Source organism: Drosophila yakuba, chromosome 2R (genome assembly GCF_016746365.2).
Source record: "Drosophila yakuba strain Tai18E2 chromosome 2R, Prin_Dyak_Tai18E2_2.1, whole genome shotgun sequence".
In the NCBI taxonomy this organism is placed as follows: domain Eukaryota; kingdom Metazoa; phylum Arthropoda; class Insecta; order Diptera; family Drosophilidae; genus Drosophila; species Drosophila yakuba.
This window is the reverse complement of record NC_052528.2, coordinates 23353145-23375924: the sequence shown is the minus strand read 5'-3', so window position 1 is coordinate 23375924 and position 22780 is coordinate 23353145. Positions and strand designations below refer to the sequence as shown.

General features: G+C 48.0%; 1 protein-coding gene across 2 annotated transcripts; it reads right to left on the bottom strand.

The window, feature by feature from the left end:
* Positions 1 to 1025: 1025 nt before the first annotated feature.
* Positions 1026 to 21857, bottom strand: LOC6532125 (homeotic protein distal-less). Of its 2 annotated transcripts, XM_002092865.4 has the most exons (7): positions 21052 to 21853; positions 18966 to 19141; positions 16597 to 16790; positions 2358 to 2499; positions 2175 to 2279; positions 1892 to 2108; positions 1026 to 1761 (listed from the first exon to the last, which is right to left on the bottom strand). In XM_002092865.4, exons 1-7 carry the CDS (start codon positions 21180 to 21182, stop codon positions 1743 to 1745), a joined length of 984 nt encoding a protein of 327 aa, XP_002092901.1. In that variant the 5' UTR covers positions 21183 to 21853; the 3' UTR covers positions 1026 to 1742. The 2 variants fall into 2 exon arrangements, with proteins under 2 accessions (XP_002092901.1, XP_015051712.1); XM_015196226.2 differs by lacking the exon at positions 1026 to 1761 and having other exon boundaries at positions 1888 to 2108; positions 2175 to 2499; positions 21052 to 21857.
* Between the last annotated feature and the right edge of the window lie 923 nt (positions 21858 to 22780).

Here is a 22780-nt window from a genome sequence, read left to right as displayed (position 1 = left end):
CGCACACAGAGACGCACACACACACACAGTTGCCACTTAACTTTTTCAAGTGTAATGCATTAATGTGCCGCCGTCGTCCTTCCCCGCACCCCGCACCTTGCACCCCGCACCCCGCACCCCCTGCCATCCGTGTCCTGAAAGGACAGCCAATGTCCCTGGAAGTGGCCCTCAAGTGGAACAAAGTGCGGTTTTTTATATTTAAATTTTCTTTATTTTTATTGGGGTTTCGCGCTTTTTTCGTTTGCTTGATTTGATTTAAAAATTACATTAGTTGCTAAAATTTAAATGGGGAGGGGAGTCGCTAGGCTCTTCTGTGATTTGTGTTGCCATTTTCTAGATTACAACTAATTAATTAAATGCTAGCACATAAGGTTTTGTTTATGCATTTCTCATTGATTTGATTTCGATTCGAATTTACCATGTGTTTTTGTTTAGTTATTGTTTTGTTTACATTGCAATCGCGCACTTAGACTCATCCACCCATCCACTCACTCACTCATCCTATTCACTCGCAGTTTAGGCGGTATACTATCAATTATTTCCTTTAGCTCTTGCTGTGGTTAAATTAAACTAGGGTGAAACACACGCACTAATTACCACTTAAACTAGATTATGTTAATCCATAATTACAGCTACAGCAAGCTCAGCAGCGAGTCGAATTTCGAGTCTGAATTCGGCTTGATTCGCATTCGATTGTTTAAATGGGATCCCTTGACATTTGATGCGCCTTCTGCAAGCGGTCTATACAAAATGTACACTTCAAGCAATTAGTTAACGCCCAAGAGGTTGGTAAATAAGATTATATTGCACAATAAAGAACGAAAGCGGGCTCCTCTTCTGGGTGCAGGTAAAAAATACACAAAAAAAAATGAGAAGGACATTAATGAATTAAGAGGAGTTTTCCTTTTGCATTTGAGATCTGATTTTACTGATTTCTGTTGCTCGTTCTTTTGCCTTTTCTCGACTCTTCTCTACTCAAGAACAAATCACTCGAAAGAAACTCTAAGATCAACAGCTGATTTTCATTTGTTTGATTTCATTTATTTACGATGTAGATGTACTCTTTACGATTTATACTTTGTTGTTGCTCACTACATATAGTTACGTTCATATAGATAGGTTTATACATAGTTAATTTGCTAAATTAAACAAAATTAAAGGACACGTTTCATACTCTCTCTCTCTCTCTCTCTCTCTCTCTCTCTCTTCTTGCTTCTGTGATTGAGGAATGTTCTCTGCTTTAAGTATTTTTTTGTTTTTCTTTTCTTTTTGTGTTTGATTTTTGTTTGTGTTTGTTTTTCGATTTCTTCTTAGCTAGACTACATTTTAGAACGACTTTATTCACGTTGGTAAACATACTGTATTTATATTACGGTTCAAATGTACAAAACTTTACGCTTAACTTGCCAGTGCTCTTGCTTCTTTGCTTCTGTCTCGACACAGTTTATCAGTTTATGGATATTTTACAGGTTGCTATCATGGTTTATTGGCTAAGATATCGTGTGCTGCACTGCCCCGCCCCCGAAGGCCCTGCCAGCGAGGTCCTGCCGCTGGAGAAGGTGTTGGGCCTCCGCCTGGGCCTCCATCTGGGCCTGGTGCTGCTGCTCGAGCTGCTCGATCTGCTCCAGCTGCAGTTGGTGCCCCAGCTCCTGGCAGGAGTGCTGGTGAAGGGACTGGTGCTGCTGCTCCAGGCTCAGCTGGTGCTGCGTCCAGGCACCCGAGGGCAGCTGGTTCGGATGCTGTTAGACCGCCGGCCAGACACTGTGGGTTAAACGGAGCAGAAGGGAATCGGGGTTAGAAGATTCCGAGTGGGGGATGAGGGTTGCAGCTCCAGGCTGGTGGTAAGCAACCAACTGGATATGTCGGGTGAGGGGAACGGGGGTAAACTCACGTCACTAGTGATGGATTCGTCTCGGGCTGGTACCAGTACTGGGGCACATAGCCACCCATCTGGGGCGGCGGGTTGTGGTGGTGCGTCTGCGGATGAAGCGATGCCGCTGGATGAGGTGGTTGTGGCGTCATTTGGGGCGGCGGCTTGTGGTCGATCCAGTGCGGTTTCTGGTCCCACGGCGCTTGCGTCGGCGGACTGAGGCCCGTTGGTGGGAATTCTGTGGGCACAAAGGCAGCTGATGAAGTGGTTTCTTGATGCTGGGCCTCCGCGCAGCCAAACTCACCAGGTGAAAGCTCGGACACGGGTGTACTCGATGGCGTTGGACTGTGTCCGGGAGGTAGATAATGTGAGGGTGAGCCGCTGTTCGAGCCACCGCCGTTATTACCGCCTGTAAAATTAGACAAGAGCGAGAGTTCCATTAGTTTCATTTGGGTCACCCGAGGGTATCTCCCGTTTGCCAACTTACCACTGTGCATTTGATTGGGGCTATGCTGGCCGGGATTGGGTCCTCCGCCGCCCAGGGGCATGCCGCTGTTGGTGCCCGGGCCTTGGGCCGCCTTCATCATCTTTTTGTACTTGGAGCGTCGGTTCTGGAACCAGATTTTCACCTGCAAGCAAAGGTTGGACTCGATTAGCGTGGGAATTGGCCATACATACAGCAAATGACTATCGACTAATGCGAGTGGACGGCATCCTTAATCGGGGCAGAACCCCGCTAACAGATTCATTTACGGCTAGAGATACAGATACTGTGTAGCGTTGGCAGCTTTTCAAACAGCTTTTCAGTTGAAATTAAGAGTGAACGCTTGTGAAAAGCGGCTGGCAGGAAAATGGCTCTATAAACTATGGATTTTGGCAGCGTGCGACACATATTCGCGTCTTAATCGCGCTGCAGCTCGAGATGTGTTTCATCAGTTGCGAAACCCGTATCTTTGGGGCACTTGAGGCGACGGCAGCCGAAAAGTATCTCGCGGATACTTTCGGTTTTCATTTTGGAGGGGCACTGGAGGCACTCCAAGCTCCAGCTGCTGGTAGAACTAATTGTGCGCTGAGCTGTGAGTTGTGAGCTGAGAGTTGTGAGCTGGCGGAGCACTTCACTTTTGAAAGCCCCGCAGCTGAAGCTTCACTGAATCCCCAGCCGAATTCGAATCCGAATCTGAGTCTGACTCAGGCCCCTTTTAAATACACATAGATACAAGCAGTAACAGCGCGTATCTAATGCTGCTTATGAGTGCGAGTGCGAGTGCGACTATTGCGAGTATCTGCGAGTACGAATATCTGGGCCTGCAATCTTGCACGTTGACTCTGCCATGGCGTCCACGCTGTTTGTGTGTTTTATGCACATGTACATGTACCTGGCATTATAGATACTCTACCAGCACTAGCTATATAAACTTGCCCAGCCAGACTTGTTCAAGGTCGTTCTTCGCGGTTGGCTGGATCTTTGTGGCGCCGCTGGAGCTCGCTTTTTGTGTTTGGCGAATTTCACTGACTTTGGGCTTTCGGTTATTCGTTTTTGCTCATAAAACAGTCGGAGGAGACTCGGCTTTTATGTGCATTCCACCCATCGATTTCAATTAGCCGATAGCTACCAGAATTGACTGTCCGTTTGGGCTGAGCTATTCGATCCATTGTCGGATCATTGACATTGGCAGCCCCGAACTGCGGTAGCCGAAATCCACGATTGGATTTCCATTTCATTTTGGTGTTCAATCAAGCGCGAATCGCTATGTAAGGCCACACAGATCGCCTCAGTTAGAGATACTTTCGGCTACTGAAAATTCAAATTCATCTTTGCATATCTGGGTTGTACCAAGCAGAGGAAGGAACTGCCCTAGGAAACAATATTGTTTTTCGTGCATACACATTTGCTCAGATGTTACGCAAGGCAGGCCAAGCGAGAAATCTGCGGCAATAACAAAAAACTGTCGAGGTCTCAAAAAGTAGGCACTTTTTTAAACATTTAATCAAACACTTTTCTATGTCATTTGGCATTCACAGAGCTGAGCAGGTGTCAAAACTAATGGTCAGCAGCCTCTCAATTGTCAGCTTTAAAGCCATCCAGCGAATGTCTATATACATGTGTATACATATGTTTATAACTATAAAGTTTATAGTATAAACACAAAATAAATGCTCAAGCAAGATAAGCGAAATATCAACTCAACAAGTTCCCCCTCGCGAAGACGACGACAAAAAGTTTGCATGAGAGTAAAAGTGTCTTTCGAGTCCATCGGACGGACGGACGAACGGACAGACTGTCAAATGTCAATCAGCCTTATGCCATTCGCGTTCCCCTGCCCGAATTTGTACCACTTTCGCATGAGCAAATATGGCAAAAACGGCAAGAAATTAGCATGTCACTGTGTCAACTCTACGGCAACCACAACGGATCGAAGCTGCCTGCTCGGCATTATCCTTTTAACCCACTTCGATTCGGATAGTCAGATGGCCAGCCAGCGGCAGCATGCGACAGCAACACTTGCTTGATCACTTCCGCAATATGTCACTTGGCATATAATTCATGCAGTCAAACGCAGAATTGATGGCTAGCCAAGAGTCTGAGACCGAGTCTGAGTCTGAGTCTGGGATGGCATGAGACCTGGGGCCTGGAGTTCCAAGTCGGAGGCAGGGGCAGTGGCAGATTACAGATGGGTTTTTATGACGACGGCAACGCGCTTCTCCTGCAGCCGGTGCTAGATCTTCACAGCCAAGTGGCTGGCGATGACGGGGCTCCAGATGGAGTTCCGAGATGGAGCTCCAAAGAGATGAAGAGAAGATGCAGCCGCCAGGGAGGAGCGCGGAGTGAACGCCACGGAGTAGAGCGGGCTTTCTAATTGCGAGCACTTGCCGTTCGAGCGACAAAAGCCAGTCACAAAGACAGAGACGGAGACACCTGCGTGCCCCAGCGAAGTGGTAACTGGTTCCGTGGGGCATTGCCAAATGTGTCGCAGGCCCCAGCCAGACTCTAATTCATTTGACAGTTGAGCATTTAAAACGTGGGAAAAGATAAGCCAATCCGTGGTAACGCCAACCGATCCGTCGATTGATTTGTGTGGGATCCCTGTACATTTGTGGCTGTACGTTTTTCCGCTTTCCGCGGAAACACTTCACGTCATCGCCGTTTTTCGTACGTATTTTCCCTGATAAATCACGTCGCAACGAACCGACCGCCCCTTGCCAAGTCATAAAACGGCGGAGGAGCCGCCCTCCCTCGAGTCCATACCCAAAAACTTACAGCTTTATTAGGAAAAGCTGGCTGCGAGATGTGCTAAGCAAATAGAGAGACGGCTCGGACACAGATGCCTTGGCTTAATGACACCGACACCGCCCCAAAAACGTTGCATGGAATGGAGTCCGATGCTCTCCAGTGGCAAATGGGCACTGCGAGCTGGTCATGCGGCCTGTGTCCTCTAGCCCCAACAGTTGTTAAACTTTCAACTCGAGGAGATCCCTTTCAAATCCTATTGTGTAATCTAGGCACACTGTTGTGAGATATTAAATAATAACTGGCTAACATTATTCGATCCTTAGTGTTTAGTTACCCTGCCTAATTATATCCACCTCCGATCTGATAGGGTATCTCGGCTTCTTCCTTGGGCAGCTGGGTGTTGCGAGTGCATTTCCACCTCGACCCGCCAACGATGTCTGTCTAAAAAGCAACAAAAATGTTTATGGCTTTTCCCCGCCACCAGGGGCAACTGCCACAACAACAACAATAACAACAATCTGCAGCAAGAGAAACAGCGGCAGCAACAACAAATGGCAAGGCATGAAATGGTCTCAGTTTTGTTGCCACAAATTTATGGCTACCAAACGGAGTTTTCCCCTCATTGTTCTCAGCTTGTTGCTTGTTATGTTCGCTGATGTTGCTGCCGCTTTGGTTTTCATTCATAAATTCCGTGCAACAAGATTTTAGCATTTTTGCAGCACATTTTTGGTGCGAGAAATTTCAATTTGCTGGCCAAAGCGGTTAACATGAAAAACACTTTCTGGCGGCTTCTTTCAGCGGTGGCTTTGAGTTACGGCCAGGACCGCGGGCATTGTCTTAGCCGTTGATTAATAGCCGCATACGATTGCCCGCTTATTCGGGATTATCGATTTCCGATCGGCATTCGCAGGCGCCAAATGTAACGAAGGCTAAACTTGCTATTTGCTCGCAAATTTCATTACCAAATTGGTTTAGCGAGCCATTACGCATACGCCCTGTGGGTCGCCGTCGCGGCTCAAGTTCAGCCAGATCACTTTCGTTTTATTTTCGGCTATAACCAAGCAGCTGTCCACTTTTATGAGCAACAACTTTCCTTTGGAGTCGCGCAGCACGCGCCAGCTGACCAAACGGTTTTAATCGCGCTGCAATCGCTAGCAAAACGCGTGCAACCCGCTTGCGCGGCAATTTTTAATTTATGCACAAGAGGAAAATCGTAAAAAAAGCACAGAAACCATAAAAATTTAAATAGGCGATAGAGTGAGAGAGAGAGGAGGAGGGAGTGGGTTGCGGGACAGGGACAGGTAAAAATCTGAGCTGCTGCGCGAAATAAAATTTTGATTTATGATCTTGTCGCTGAAGTTGTTCGTCAACAGCCGGCGACGGCAAGTAGCGTGTTTGCTGTGGTTGTTGCTGTTGTGGCTGTTGTTGCTATTGTTGCTGTTGTTGCTGTTGTTGCTGTTGGCCGAAGCTGCTGTACAAGTTTGTTGGCGCAACAAGTGCTTTCGGCCAGTATAACTCACTCGCCGACGGTCGGTCAGTCAGTCATTCATAAAAGCGGTGGCCGCGTGGCACTTTTGATTTTGTTGCCGTTGCTGTGCTGTTGCTGTTGCTGTAGCTGTAGCTGTCTTTATTTTGGTAAGCGCATGTTCGGGCCTGATTTTTATCTCCGGACAGTTAAAAACAAAAAGTAAAAGCCAACAAAACGCATTTAATATATTTCTCAGTGGCCGCCGTGATTGCAAATGCGCGATTGAAGCGATTGCAGCGATTAAAGCGATTGAAGCGACAACAGCAACTGTTGCGTGTGCTGAGCGCAGCCAGTTGGAGCTGGGCCCACCCTCGCGAGCAGCAAAAGATACTGCCCCATTCCACTGGCGGCCACAGAAACATCAGCATATTTCTTCCTCGACTTCTGCCGCTTCTTAACCCAAACCCCGCGTTCCCCGCTCCCAGGCATGCTCTTTTGACTGCCATGGTTGACGGATTACGCAACTTGCCGGCCGTAGCATTTTCATTTTATTATTGTTATTATAAACTCTCCGCATTGTCGGTGGCGTTTTTCATTGTGCTTGGAAAATTTGAACATTGCATGCGATTGTTTGTTGTTATACGCTCCGCGGCAGCAACAGCAACAGCAGAAACAACAGCACCTACAGCTCAACAAAAAATTTGTTTATAATTTTGAATGCAGCAAGCGGCAGCAGCAAAAACAGCAACAACAGCAATCGCCGCTAGGCAGGCAATGACTTCGAAACATATACAACAATGCCATGTCGTGGCAAAATATGGAAAAAAAAAAAACGCTACAAAAAGTTTTCTTTTGAAAAGGTTTTTGTGTTTCCCGTGTGGCGGGCCTGCCCTAGAGTCAAGTGTCACGCACACTCCGTACTCTGTGCTCCGTGCTCAATGCTCCATGCTCCATGCTCCATCCCCAGTCGCAGCCTCAACTTTCAGCTCATTAAAGCCAACACCGCATGCTAAAGCCAGTTCAAGTTCGCTGCCTAAGTCTTTCGTTCTTGTTAGCAAGGAGAGCGACCCGCAGAAAGGGACGGCAACAGCTCTGGCAATGGATGGATGGGGCAGAGCAAACAGAAACCTTCGCCGTTGCGAAGACGAAGACGTGCAACCAAAGTGATTTCCAAATAAAACCGTTGCGGGCTGTTTTGGGCAACGCCTTCCCGAAAAAACGAAATCCGAAAACTGAAAACCAAAAACCGAAAACCGAATACAGTAGAAAGGAAAGCGGCAGCAACAGAGTTCCAGCAAAAAGCGCTCCCAGGCTTCAAGGCCAACAACGCAACAGCGCAACAACGCCTTGAATCCGCTCCCCTGCTCCAGCTCTGGACGCAGCTCGGACCCGACTCCATGGAGCAAGATCGCTGCCAGCAAATGAACGCAAGTTAACACCGGCCGATCCGGTCGCGTTCAGTCCAGGCCCCGACAAATTGAAAGCAAATCGATGCCCGTTCAAAGTTGAAACACGTGGCCGCAATGGAGCAGTGCAGCAACGCAACTCTGACCCCGTGGCAACTTGTGAACTTGTGGCAGCTTGTTGGTGGCAGGCACGTGGGGCGGCTACAGCGGCCCACTGCATTGCAGACAAATTAATTAGCTTTTAATTCCACGCTCATCGCAGCTACTGCCGCCGCGCCAGCCGCATTTCAAAGTTCACTGAGCCCCAGTGGAGCCCATTGGAGCCCAGTGGACATTGGGATGCAAAGTATGCGGCCGCCTGACCATTTTTGGGTCACCACCAGTGCCAGTGCGCTTTTCCCTCGGGGGCCGCGCATGTTGTCCCAGCTATGCCATTGATCTTTATCAATGGAGCCGGAGAAGGAGTTGCACGCCGATAGAGTCGCCAGTGCCATGAATGAAGCTCTCGGCGATCCCGGCTAGATTCATTAATTTATGCATATATAGGCAGTGCGGTGCGTAAAAAGTGAATGAGATGAGCGAAACCAGAAGGCACAAGACGCAGAAGCAGACTCAGCATCGAGCTCCTGGCCAGTTATGAGCTGCGCCAGCGGTGGCAAGCCCCTGCTTAATAAACAATAAATATGCAATTAGGCAAGGCCAGACGAGAGAGCTGCTTATATAAGATGTTCCCTCCGTTCTATAGCCTCTCTAATAGCAATTAACTCCGACTTGGATACTTGGTGACTTGGATATGTGGATACTTGGGGACTTGGATACTTGGAGTGGACTGAAACGAAGCCAACGGCGATGCGATCGTGGCGGCAGCTGCTAATGAGAAACGCGGCAGCGACGAGTGGAACAATTTTTATAGACGGCTGTGTGTAAATGAAGATATTGATCTAATTTCTATATAGCCATGATTGCTCAATCGCCGGTCGCAGCATTTCACCAGCTTTCGACCCGAACTCGCTCAAAGTCATATTAATTATGTTGTTAGGCCGAGTTAGCCGAGTCTGCGGCAACTGAGCCTCTTTGGTAACGGAGCTGGGATTCTGGCTAAGTCTGGCTAAGTCGAGCGACAAGTGCAGCCGCATGCCAACTGCCAAATTAGCCGCGGCCAAGGACAAATCGAGCATTTTACTAACTCAATTAGTGCTTAGCTGGCCGAGAGAAATGCCTGGGTTGCCATTTCGAGAGCACTTCACTTCGCAGAATCGATTAACGATCAGGGACCGATCAGGGAATCAGCTGAACTATGTACCATGTACTGTGTACTATGTGTACCGTGTACTCTATGGCTGGATGACGCTCATCCGGCCCAAAGCGATTGTCAATCGCTTTTGGATTCAGACTTCTTGACGCGATCGCCTCGCATTGTGCAACAAAGTGCTGTTGTCAAATCCGGAAACTGTTCCCATGTTCGCTGCGAGTGCGAGCCATTGAAAGCAAAAAACAGCGACTGCTGATCGCTAAAAAGCTGAATACTGAAAACTGAATACTGAAAACTAAAAACCGAACAGTGGGCACTGAACACTGAAAAACGCCCCAAAGCAAACGTTCAAAGCTGTTCTGACTGACTGGCATGCAATGCGACTGAGAACTTTGCTTTTTTGATTCACCTGCAAAGCCTTGAAATTTTGTAATTCTAATTCGCCGCTGAAACACTGACTCAGTTCAGCTTTTGTAATCCATCAGCGCGAAATTATGATGAAAAAAATCCGCAGTAGCAGCAGCAGCCGCAGCTGACGTACACAAATTGTTCAACAATAAATCGGCGGCAGCATTTGATCAGCAATTGTCAAGGTGAGATTTTAGCAGATACAAAAACAATAACTGCGATCATGACGACGGCAGCGGTTGGAGCAGCAACCACAAGTGCAGTTTCCAGTAGAAGTAGAAGTAGAAGTGGTTGCCCAAGGGGCGGAAAGAGGGGCGTGTTCGAAATAAGTAAAACTCACATACATAGTTTGTATTCAGTATACTATAGATATACTGGAACTATATAGATATATTTCGAGCGGACTCGCTTAGTCAGTCAGTCGACTTTCTGCAAGTCTAAATCGCCTCTACAGTCACTGCAAAATGTTAGTCATGTCTAAATTAGTTTTCGGCTCTCTACTCGTAGCAAGTGTCGGTGCAGATCATTTGGCACTATGTTTGGTGGAGTCATTAATTCTTGGAGATGACTAACTAGTTGGCCAGAGAGAGCAACGTTCTGGTAGATTTCCGTGCAGCTGCAGGTGGGGGAAACCCCGAAACTTGTTTAATATTAATGCGATTCTTCTGAAATCAGAATCAAAACACTCACAATCAATCAAGCTAGAATTCGAACTGGACCCCAACAATAGACTTGATTCCCGGCTATCTGGAAGTGGGGGAGTCCCGCTGGTTGTTGGGATCTTGGGAAAGGAAACTCCTCGCTGGGTGGGGTGCATCTTCCCGGCCATCAAGCTCAATTAGATGGCCCAATTATAAGCGGCCAATTGTCCAAGCAGCCATGGCCGCCCGCCCCATCGAAGTGCACTCGAAGGAAGGCATTTTCCGCACGGCTAACCAGATTCCGGAGCGAAATTAAATGGGGAGACGGGATGGTGACCCCTCCGCCCCTCTGCCGCTCTGCCCATAGGCGGGCAGAAATCATTTTGTGGTCAGATCCATCGGCCAGATAATGACAAACAAAACTGGGGGAAAAACGCTAACAAAAAAGTGTGGCGGCTAATTGTGCAATTTATATAAGCGCATTCTTTCACTGGGCTGCTTTTTGTTCGGTCGCCGGGGCTGGTAATTTAAATATTGCTCTTCAGTGGTGTCCCCCTTGTTTTTGAGTCGCAGTCGCAGTCGGAGTCGGAGTCGGAAAATGAAATCATGGTCAACTGACTATTATTTGTCGCTTACACACAGTTTTCCTATGCATTTTCACAGCCAGATAGATCATGATAGTGCTGCTGGCAGCAACAAAAGAGTCGAAAAAAGACCCGCGAGTTAACCAAGCGTTAAAAGTTTGTTGTCTCGCCATTGTTGTCGTTGGGGAAAAACCTCCAAGGAAAATTTAAGCCAGTTGATTTCCGATCTCCCACCATCCACCCACCCCCTCGCATCTGTATCTGTAGCTGTATTTGTATCTGTATCTGTGCATGCAGGCAGGAAAGTCCCGCTTTAATTGGTGTCAGAGTACAAGGCTGCTGGGTGGATGGGTGGATTCAGGAGTCAGGACATTCGAGTGCGGCTAATTGGCATCGCGTTTACAAGGCCAAACAAGTGGAGAAGGGTTGCGAGTTCGCCTGTTCGATATCTGCAAATTTGAGAACCAATTAAAATATGAAACCAGCCTGTCTCTGAGCAGCAAGAGAAGAGCCACCCACTGGAGCGGGCTATCTTGGCTTGTGCAGACCCATCGCTTCCTCCGAAACCAGTTGGGCCGCAATAAAATAATAATTATTATTATTATCGCATCGGAGAAATCTGCCAACCAGGGGCATCCTTGGCTCAGCATCTGGCCAGTTTCTGGCCAGTTTCTGGTCAGTTTCTGGCTTGTTTACCTTTTCGCCGTGTGTCAGCAAATGAAGCCGTAATTAACCCTGCCTGCCTTGCTCGTTTTGTTGGCCAATAGACCGATGGCCAAGATACCTACGGCTCTACGGCACAGATAGCTACTATGCCAGGCACTCCAGCTATGCGCGATAATAAAAAGTCGTAAAACTTTATTTATTTGAATACTCTCACTTGAGCAGGCCAATAACAGCCTTCCCCTTCCCCCTGCTCCCCCTCGTTGGAGCTCGTTGGGGCATTTTGTAATTTCCTGAGCATTGCATACGATTTTGATCGAAGCGCTGACGGATGGGGATGGGGCAGCAAATGGAGCCGGAGCCGGAGCTAGAGCCAGTTTGAGCATTTTGAAAGCTGCCAATATTGTGAATGAAACGCGAAACTTGCTTTCAGCCCAGGGACCTCAAGCTGGGTGGAAAGGCGTTGGAAAGGCGAGTGTAGTTGTGGTTGTGGATGTGGATGATGACCCATGCTGCTGAAGGCAAGAGGAAGCCGTAAATGTTGGCCGGGCAACCATTATAGGTTACCCTATCCCCCAGGCTTTTGGCTTTCATTTCTGGACTGCGGCACGAGGATGCCATATATGTTGGCTAGGGATTGGACGATCAGCTACTCGTATGAAAGTTGTCTCTTTGGCAACTGGCTCACTTCGGGTTCTCAGCCATCTATCACTCCAGCGAACACAAGCTCAAGTATTTTTAAAGAGTTCAACTCTACAGTACTTGTATCTTTGACACTAGTCTACTAGCTGTGTCAGATCTTTTTGGCACGCTTTGTGGGTTAATTTGAGTTTCGGATCGCTACCTGCCACCGCGAATTATGTCAGCTGCAATCGAGATTGCACAAGCGGCACGTAGCCACTCATCTGAGCCATCTGCGATCCGCGGATACATCCATGCTATCTATGTCTGGCTATCCACATGTGTCCGCTGAGCTCTTGACTGGCGTTAGATTGAGCTCTCTTCCAAATGCAAATGCGGTCGGCTGAAGAAAGGGGCTTCGGGGAGGGGAAGGTGGAGAAGGAGAACCGCTGGGGAGAAATTGAGAAACGCTCGCGCGGCCGAGCAGCTATGCATCATTGTTAATGGCAACTTGTTTGTTGTCGAATGTCGCTGCTGCTGCTGGTGATGTTGCTGCTGCTACTAGTGTTGTAGTACTAGTGGTGTAGTAGCACCAGCATCAGCATTGATCAAACTTAATTCAAAGTTCCTGTTACGCGAGCAGCGCTGCAGAATTACGACACAGGGGGGGGGCGAGGAGTGGCTGGTGTTGCAGCAATATGCGTGCGATTAAGACGCAAGTGCGGCTGCTTAGTTACAGCGTATTATGTGCCATAATTTAATTGACATTGCCCGCGTAAATCAGGCAATCACTGATCTGATATACGATGTGTTGTTGCCGCTGCTGCTGTTGTTGCTGCTGCTGTTGTTGCTGTTGTTGCTGCTGCTGCTGCGGCTCTGTCCGCAGCATAAACGAACGTGAGCTGAGCATTTAAATGCGGTCAGCCAGTTTTTCATTTTTTCTCGCTTAGCCGTTGATACTAACTAGACACTTGTATTATTTAAATCAAGTTGTGCTAGTTTTTTTCCTAATACAATAAAAACGCGCGCATTTTTTTGCCGCTGCCGCTGTTGTGTGTATTATTTGATGTGGAAATTAATTTAATTTTGTTACAAGTATTTTGTTTGGCCTGGAATTCCAGCGAAGTATCATTTTGGGTTTCTCCGCGGAGTCCATGACCTTTGCGCCATACCAGAGCATTGGCCGCGTCTCACGTTAGGGGTGGAGCAGCAGACTTATCGCTGCTTGGAGCCCCCAGCTCCCAGCTCGCCGAGATGCCCCAGCCAGGCGAAGGTGTGCACCGTGGGCGATGCGTCTGCGTCTGCGTCGTCATCAGACCAAGTCTGATCTGCGTGCAGCGGAGCTTCGCGAAGCTACAACAACACCAGCCGCGCAAGGCACACTCAGAACACAACACACCAGACACACACACCACACACACACCATGCACACACATGCACACTCACGCGGGCGGACTCATAAAGCGGGCGTTGTTGATTTTTGAAGACAGGCTCGGGCAGCGGCAAAGACCCACGGCGAAATGTTAGTGCAAACAAGTTGGGAACTGAAACAAGTCGAGATGCACGAGATTTTTGATCCACAACTTTTTCTACTTTGCTTGAAAATAGCAGTTCTTACTGTGACATAGGGCTCAATCTATTGTCTGTATTTGGTATTGAAAAGACTGGCTATCATAGGGTCACTTTGCTATAACTTTTGAATAAGTTCACTAAGCTTTTACCATCCAAGCTGTATGTGTAGCTCAGTTATGCAACTGGCAGCCGCACCAATATTTTTTGCCGGTCCTATGCCCCTTCTTCCTCGGCTTCTTGCTCCCACAAGCGCCGTTTTGGCAGTTCGTCTGCCAAATCCTTTGTTTTCAGCCAGCGTGGCCTCCTACAAAATTTCGTGGCTTTTGTGGCTTTTGTGTCTCGTTGAGTTTGTGGCTGTTGTTGCTGATTCAGTTGTTGTTGCTGCGCCTAAGAGCCTCGGCGGAGGAATAAGATCAAAATGCGCCGATATGAGCTCATAAACACGCAGTTTAAAAGTATTTTTTATTATTTTATTTCAGTTTGCTTGGCCCAGCTTTTGTTTCTGCTCGTCTTCGTTTTTCGGCAATGAAGATCGGAGCCACAAAATGCGAAAGGGGAAAGGGGCCTGTTGAAAGGGGCTCGTTGAAACGGACTGTACATACAGTTTTGTCTGGCGCTGTCAGCAGGAGTTCTCGCTTTTCGGGCACCGAGAACATTTGGCAGTCCACTTGAGCGTTCTATGTAATTATTCAATTAGTCGGAGTGCAAAAACGAGCCAGATAGCGAGAAACAGTAGCCGGGATTTTGCTCTAATTGAAACTTAATTATTCTCCGAATATTTGTGTTTGTACAAACTCCAACCAAGTGTTTCTGTGCTCTGAGCTCATTAACAGTCACCGGATGCACTTTCAAATCAAGCGAACAGCAAGTGGCCAAGTGAAAGATGCAACTGCCAAACGAGTTTTTGCTGCCAAAGCAGCAGCAACAGCAGCAGCTAAAAAATCATAATAAAATTACCATAATTATAAAAAAAAGCTGTAAAACAGCAAGTAGTATGCCACATTTTTTTGTGCTAAACTTTTCGACTTTTGCGCAGGGAGAGTGGCTGCTGCTGCTGCTGCTGGCCGGCAGGTGTTAGAACGGACAAGTTGCTGTCAGCTGAGAGCTCGGACTTTAAGGCACAGAAACCGAATTGTATAACACGCCCCAAAAAAGAAAAACTTAAGTTAATAGTAGAAAGACACCCCACCGCCCCTGATGGCTGAAGACTGAAGGCCGAAGGCCATTAAGCTGGCCTGGTGTTTGTGCAACGCATAAATCTTAGGGCCAAGCACAACGGTTTGTTTGCACGGCCCAAACATTGGCGTGTACTGGCGACTAGCCTCTGACCATCGCAGACCATCATGACCAGGAGCAGCTCCTGAACCTGGCCAAATCAATAAAAAACTTCCGTTGCTCAAACGACGAGGGCGGTTTTAATTAACACGCGGCCCGAGTTTCGAAGACGGCCGCGTGGAAAGCGAAAGCGGCCAAAAGCGACTTACACCCCAAAATGCAGTCATAAATTCAGGCTTTTGGCCAACTGTGTAGCGTTTAACCCCTTCAAGGCCCGCGGCCACAGAGCACTGAGATAGATCGCGTTGATTGTGTCGCTGGGGGCGCAGGGGCGTGGCTATTTGCTTAGCTGCCTCGATTGACAGCTGCCACAGTCGCGACTTTGGGAAATCAGGGTCTCTCTCCCGATTCTGCGGGGTGACTAACAATGGGTCTGACTTTTGTTGGTCTCCATACCTAAACCCAAACTCATACCCAAACCCAAAGCCAGTCGCAGACCCAGGAGAATTTATTACACAGCCGCCGTGTGGCACGCCCGTTCTAGACCCGATCCCCGATCCCCGATCCCCTGGATCCCCGCTCTCCCACCACCGACCAACGGTGTGCAGTACATATTCAAATATGTATCTTGATAAACAACTTGCGGCGGAGCAACACCCACGCCACCAATACCAAGCCAGTCGCAAATACACAGGGTCTTCAACTTGTTTTACAAGTTTTTCCTTACAACATTATTGCGCCCCGCGCCCCGCAGTTTCGGTTTCTGCCCCTCCGTCGTGAGCACATGAACTTTCGTGGCACACTAATTCAATTAGGAAGCCCACGCCCACTATCAATAAATTTCTCAAAACACGAGACTCATTCACGGCAGCGTTTTGCGAACGCGGCTCATCTGGAAAGCCATTAAATGGAGCAGTGGCAACTAGACGAACTGGGAACTGGGTACTGGGCATCGAGTTTGAGTACTGCGAGTACGAGTATGAGTACGAGTATGAGTAGTACTTGACTTGGGTGGGTGTTGCCTGTGACAATGCCGGGCACCCGCCCCCGCCCCTGTGCCCGGGAAACCTCTCTACCGTGGGCAGCAGCGCGTGCAAAAACAAAACCGAACGGCAACTGAAAAACTTTTCACAAAGTTGACATTGACACACGTGGAGGAGCAACAGCAAAAAGAACATTACAATATTGCACATACGCCCGAGTGGCGTGTTGTCAAGGGAGAGGGTCACAGGCGTAGGAGGTTGCCATTGTTACTAGTTCGCTGTTCGTTGTCTTGGCTCGTTTGTCAGTCAGCATTAGAGACATGTCAACAATTCAATTGGGAAAACGGCAACTAGCCGCGGGCGCAGCCAATGAAATGGTCAAAGGATCCTTGCTCCTTGAGTTAGCAGCGCTGGTGGTTGTGAGGGTAAAGTTTCCCCAGTTCAATGAATATGTAGATTTTAACTTTGAATGGCAATGTATCGTAACACTAATGACTTGGGAGCCCTAGCCTTTGCTCAACTTTAAATGCTGAATTAAGGCTGTAGTTTCTATGGTATTTATAATATATCCACACTTTTGAATGTCTAATACTAGTAACCAAAAATGGAAATGGAACTCACCTGCGTTTGCGTGAGGCCCAGACTCGCCGCCAGCTCCGCCCGCTCCGGCAGGGCCAGGTATTGGGTGCGCTGGAAGCGGCGGTTGAGCTGCTGCAGTTGCAGCGAGCTGTAGATGGTGCGGGGCTTGCGCATCTTCTTGCCCTTGCCGTTGACGCGGAGGCCGGAGTCCTCGCACTTGTCGGAGATGGAGAAGTCTGCGGGAAGAGGAAAGAGAGAAAACAATGCGATGAAAGGAGCAGTTCAGCAGTTGAGCAGTTGAGCAGTTGAGTAGTTGGGGAGTCTGTAAATGGCAGGCTGGAGCTGAAACTGGGCAGTGATGAATTTATAATCAGGCTATGGAATTATGGCCAGAATGGCCCTTTTTGTGCCCGTGCACCAAATGCATATTTATGAGCGAATTCCCGCCGCAGCTGGAATGCATGAAACTGTTACATTTATGGACCTGCATTAATTGCAGCCGCATCGCTTAGAAATCGGGCGGCACCCCGCCCGCTCCACTCGAATATCGATTCGTTAAGTAACTTGTAAATGTCAACGAATTAGCGTTAATTGCCGAAGCGAAAGTTCAAAGCACTCCACGACGGAGTTGTCCACACAGCTCATAAAACTATAAAACTATACACTCAAGTTCAATGAGCGACGACTGCAACTGTTGACGTTGCTAATTGTTTGAAAACAGCGCACGGAGCCACCAAACGAACTATTATGAAGTGCCAAATATGGCCACAGGTGTGTATCTGTATCGGTATCTATATCCGTATCTGTATCCGTATCTGTATCTGTATCTGCGTATGTGTCTGCGTATGTATCTGCCATACGAGTGTTGGTGGCGGCAGTATATTTTTGGCGCCCGAGCAGGCGCACGTGCTGCACACTCTTAATGGCAAAATGGCAAGACTGAGTGCGGCGGAGCAGCAGAGATGGCGGCACTCACTGTCACCTCGGCCACCTCCGCCAACTCCGCCGAATCCGCCACCCAGCGCCCATTTGTCTTCAGAGAGCGTTAGTTGTGCGAGTGGACGGACAGCCGCCATTGGGCCACATTCGCCCATAACAGAATGGAGCAATTAATTACGGCTAACGAAAGCCTAATTGCAGCAATTATGATTACGAACACCTGGGGATTCCTTCTAACGATGAAACGATCAGCTGCTTTGCAGATCTCTTGCCCAGTTGGACCTGGCGATGAGGCGGTTTCAAGAGCAAGTGCACCAAGGTTAATTGGCCCACGTTGCGTATGAGTGACGAAAGTCAAAGACAACAAATGGAGGCTGGCTGAAGCGTTGGCGTTGTCGTTGTCGTTTCGTTGTCGTTTTAGTTAGTAATGTTTCCAATGTTTTTACTACTGCTGACGGTGCTCACATCCCCGACAATGGATAAAAATGAATTGCTTTTCACTCACCGAAAAGCGAAACTGCTCAACCAAAACGCATCGAAATAGCAACAAATTGTTCAACAAATACGAGAGACAGCCGCATCAGCAGCAACAACGAGTTGTCACAGTCAAGCGCGCAATTATGCCAGAGACTGGGAAAAATGTTCCAAAAAACATAAAGAACACACAAAAAGCAGAGAGATGTAAAAATAAATAAAATGGGAAAATTGCACGTACGTGGATGAGCAACAAAGAGCTGCCAGAGGTCCCACAATTTCAATAGAATACGTTTCATGGGAAGGAAAAGTCACATAAATATTAAAAAAAAAAAGTAAAACCTTTCGTTCTAAGCGTTATATTTAACCTGGCATTTCTGAGTTTATGTGAACATTCTCTCTGAGGAACTTAGAATCAATCTGAACAACTTCTGATTGTAAAAAGAGCAGAAACTGAAAACAACAAGATATTTGACTTAAAGAGCTGGTGTCTACTTGAGAGTCTTTATAATAAGAGTGTTCACTCTACACTGCTTTATGTATAACCTATAAGATGGATATAAGAAGACCTTAAAAGAACAACTTAGGGGAAGTTATACAAGTTCTACAAGAAAGAAAGTGTAATAATGAGGGGCGTATAAACACAATGAAGTCCTAATATCTTTATCTTCGATCTGATGGCTAAGTATTTCTAAGTATTTCTATGGCTAAGTATTTCTATAACCGATTGAAATTGAAATTTGATGAAAGTGAAAAGCACCGCAGTCGCGAGAGGACAGTGAAGGCAGCCTAATTGAGACGAGTCGAACTTGAAGTCAACGAGCAAACAAAGCCCGCAGAAGACGACCACAATGGCTCTCGACGGCGTGGAGCTCTCGAGTTGAAGTGTCGCCAAAAAATAGACAAGGAAGCGGCGAGCGAGATCTTCTCAAGATCTCTTCTTCAACAAAAGACCCGGATCTATGGGGGATGAGTTTTGGGATTGGAGCAGTACTTACCATCCTTCGGTGGACTGGCGCAGGGCGGGGCGTAGCTGCCCAGGTGGTAGCCGGAGTAGGAGTTCTGGTGCATTGGCGGGAACGGGTAGCCGAGGGCGCTGCGCGGACTGGGGAAGCCGGAGTCCTGGCCGCCCTGCGGTCCGAAATGCTGATAGGTGCTCCGGATGCCGCCGTACCTGGAAAGCCGCAAATGCACGGAAAATAATCAATACGTGGCTGTTAAAGTAGCTATAGCTTTAGTGGAAGTAGTGGAAGTAGCATACACTGGCTGTGAATGTGAATGAATCGTGCCGGGGACAAAACTTTTCCTCCTTGCGTGTTTTGTCTACACTTTTCACTATTCACTATTAAATTCAAACGTCGCCGCGCAGAGGACGAGCGTTCGTTCGGCGGGGAAAATATCAAAAAGTGGGCCCAAAATGTTTCATGTTTAATGCAAGAAGCGTCGAAACGAAAACTTTTTCTCTCACAACAAAAAATTAGGCTGCCGGAGAGGCAGGACATTTTTGCCATGACTTCATTTACACAAACCAGAACTGAAACCAAAACCAAACCAAAGCCCGAACTAGATGCGGCTTAATATATCAAAGAAAAATCAATACGAGTGTCAGAGTCGCTGTGTTTTAGTTTCGGTTTGGTCCGCAGTTCCGTTTGCAGTGCCGCTCGCTTGCGGTAAATATTTTGTTAACACTTTGCGGGCGAACAGTTGAGCAAGTTCCCATGCATTATGTTCCGAGCGAACTGCATGAAATATTCAATGCTCTCCTGGCCCCTCGAACACGGAAACGGAAGCGGTCCGAAAGCAGCAGAAACCGCAACGGACAACGGACAGCGGACATCGGACAACGGACAGCGGATAGCGGACAACATGGCAGCCACTCCCGGGGACGGAGAGAAGCAGTGGCCAGGGACAACTCCCGAGGGCTGGTCGGCGCAGCCATGCATTCCAAGTTGCAGCCCAAGAGGCCAAGAGCTCAACACGCACAAATGACAGAGCAGTGGAAACCGCAAGGCTCAAAAAGCAAGAATGCAATAAAATATGTATAATGAAAAATCGAATCGTGCGTTGGGAAAACAATTTGCGGCTGCAAACAGTTCGCCGAGTGAGCGGTAACAGTAAACAGACCGCGAATCCCCCCGACTTATTTCTACCCCTGCTCCACTGAGGAACGGATAGTTGTATAGTTGTATAGTTGTATAGTTGGATCGTTGGATAGGACAGCACAGAACCCTCCGGAGCAGACGCTTATTTAGCACACGGACCGGGAGTAAACTACACTTAATTGAATTTATTTTTGGCTTCCGCTTGCCGGCCAGCCAGGCACCAGCATGAACTGTGAGCCGGAAAGTGCAGCTGAAGTGATTTTCTTAATCAAAACTAATAGTGTGGCGAGACCCCAACGCGAAATCGATCCCAAAAGTAATATCACAGAGATGGAAAGCTGACGGGAAGCTAACTCGATTTGACTGAGGGTCTACAAAAGGAAAATGGCAAGTTTCCAAATTGAAAATTTTGATTTGGAATTGATAATAAAGATTTAAGGAAAAAAGAGCAAAATAGTTTTCATTATCATACATAGGCTAATCTATATATCTACAATTCTTATCTTTGATTTTTCAAGACAACTATTTTTGAGAAAGATTTTTAGTATTCTAATATAAAGACCCTACAAGTAGGATCCTAAACAGTTATACATATTTCCGACTTAGAAGTCGAAATTCTATTAGTTAACTTGACTTTCTTTAACTGCTTGCTTTTATTTAAAAGGAAACTGTGATTTGTTGTTCAAAATTCGATTTTTTTTAATTTAATGTAATAATGTAATCTGTTTAGATATGCATGAGCTTAAACTGCAAATTATTTTTTGTTAACTGTAAGTAATTGAAGTGTACGGATAGCGCTCTTTAGATGCATTTAAAAGATTGGAATTAGAGTTTTGGGAACGCCCTGGCCACCAACTCCTTGTTTCTCGGGTGTGTCAACTACTCCGCACACTAGATTGGGTTCCGATAAGTTTCGCTTTGGAAGGGCTGAAGTCTGGCGGAGATCAAGCAGCTCCCCTCCACTGATCTGGGGGACACTCACCCGGCGGCGGCGTGCTGCTGCAGCTCCACGAAGGCGGACTTTCCGGGGATGTTGATGCCGGGCGTGACGCTGGCCGCCGTGTTCCCGCCGTCCATGTACTTGGGCGTGTGCGGCGCGTCGGGGGCGTCCATGCCGGACTGGGGGGTGCTGGGAGGCCCCTCGTAGGGGCTCCCTAGGTCCGTGAAATTGAGCGTGTTGGCGCCTATTGAGGCCACTTTATCAAGAATTTTGACGGCTGTTCAGGGGGATGCGCGCGGGAAGGAAGTTCGCAGCGATCCGATGGCAATGATCAGCTATACTTGCACAGTTGGAGTGTGTGTGGTTGGATGGTGGACTTGTGGAGTTGTCGACTTGTGGTATTGCTAGGACACAATGTCTTGGCTTCAGTTCAGTTTGGCGGAACTGTCGAGCGCGTAAATCCTTTCAGCTGGCGAGGAGGCACTTTTCTCAGCACTGACACTCAACTTGTTAGCAACTCAACTCACTCGGAATTGCTTTCTTGTATCACTTCGATTTCTGGCTGTGCATATTCTTTGTCGATTTTCACGATTTTCAACTCCGTGTTGCGAATCAAATAAATCAATTCAAATCAAATTAAATCAAATCAAATCGGATCAGATCGGATCACAACGAATCACTTTCTAGTCCGCGACGGATCACTCAGCTCGACGCAAGAACGCAGAAGCGCAAGGCGCAAAACGCTAAACGCAAAACGCAAAGCGGTACGACGGATCGACGACGGCAATTCAGCGGCGAGAACAGCGGCGACGACTGCCCACGAACAAAGTGCGTATACGACTAGGTGAGGTTTTCGCGGCGCGGTTGCGCGAGACTTCGACTCGCTGCGCTGTCGCTTTGCGGCCGTGCCGCTTTGCCGCTCTGTAGCAGTGGCGTGCGAGCGGCGCAGCTGCCAGTCCAACGGCGTGCGTCGGAGCGGGACGGCTGCTGAGGCCCGAGCCGCTGGCAGCGACTCTCGCCGAGCGTCGCCAATCGGGTGGTTTGCAACCGGTTTTCTCGGTGGTGTCTCTGTGTGGTGGTGCAGAAACCGCACCAATACCATAAATTTCCCCGTTGCGGACGCACGGGGTGGGGGTGGGGCTGGGCTGTGGGCTGTGGGCTGTGGGCTCTGGGCCCCGTTTTTGTGCCGCTCAAGTCGACAACTTTGTCTAGGTCTAGGGCCCGCATCGAGATTGAGGCGTGGCCTGTCGCCCCGCGCCCCCACGGATTATGGGGGACATGCGGACGTGTATATGCAAATTCCAGGGGGAACTGCCCGTGGAAAGTGCAAATATTTTGACGTTTTAAATAATGTTGATTAAATGCAAAGGTCTCAATTATTAAATTGAATGTTGAACCTGTAATTTGTCTTCTTATTTAGCCGCTGCTCCTTTCGGGTCTTATTTTCGGATCAATCGAAACTGTGGCACACGCATTTCCTTGGGTAATCAACAGTTGCGGACAACAGACGAATTAACTTAATGATTTGTTTACGTTTTTCAATCGGTGGGCTTGCTTGTCGGTGAAAGAACGCTACGCACACGGATAACAAAGCGTATTACATAGATATGAAAGTGCTACTATCCTTTCACAATGGTACCTTTAATTTTAAAATCCTTTTTAGGAAGTCTTAAAGCCTCCTTGGAGTTGGCACTTGTGGCGCCACCTAGTGGCCGCCTTTGGCAGCCGCAAACCAGTCTATCGGGCCAACCTGCTCACCTGTCAAACACAC

Excerpts from the sequence above, each read along its gene's own strand:
- LOC6532125 (XM_015196226.2), bottom strand. The coding sequence starts at position 21,182 with ATGGACGCCCCCGACGCGCCGCACACGCCCAAGTACATGGACGGCGGG. Across the intron at positions 16,791-18,965 it reads CGCCAGTCCACCGAAGGATG|ACTTCTCCATCTCCGACAAG; the intron begins GTAAGTACTGCT and ends CTCTTCCCGCAG. Across the intron at positions 2,109-2,174 it reads CGTGTCCGAGCTTTCACCTG|AATTCCCACCAACGGGCCTC; the intron begins GTGAGTTTGGCT and ends TTGTGCCCACAG.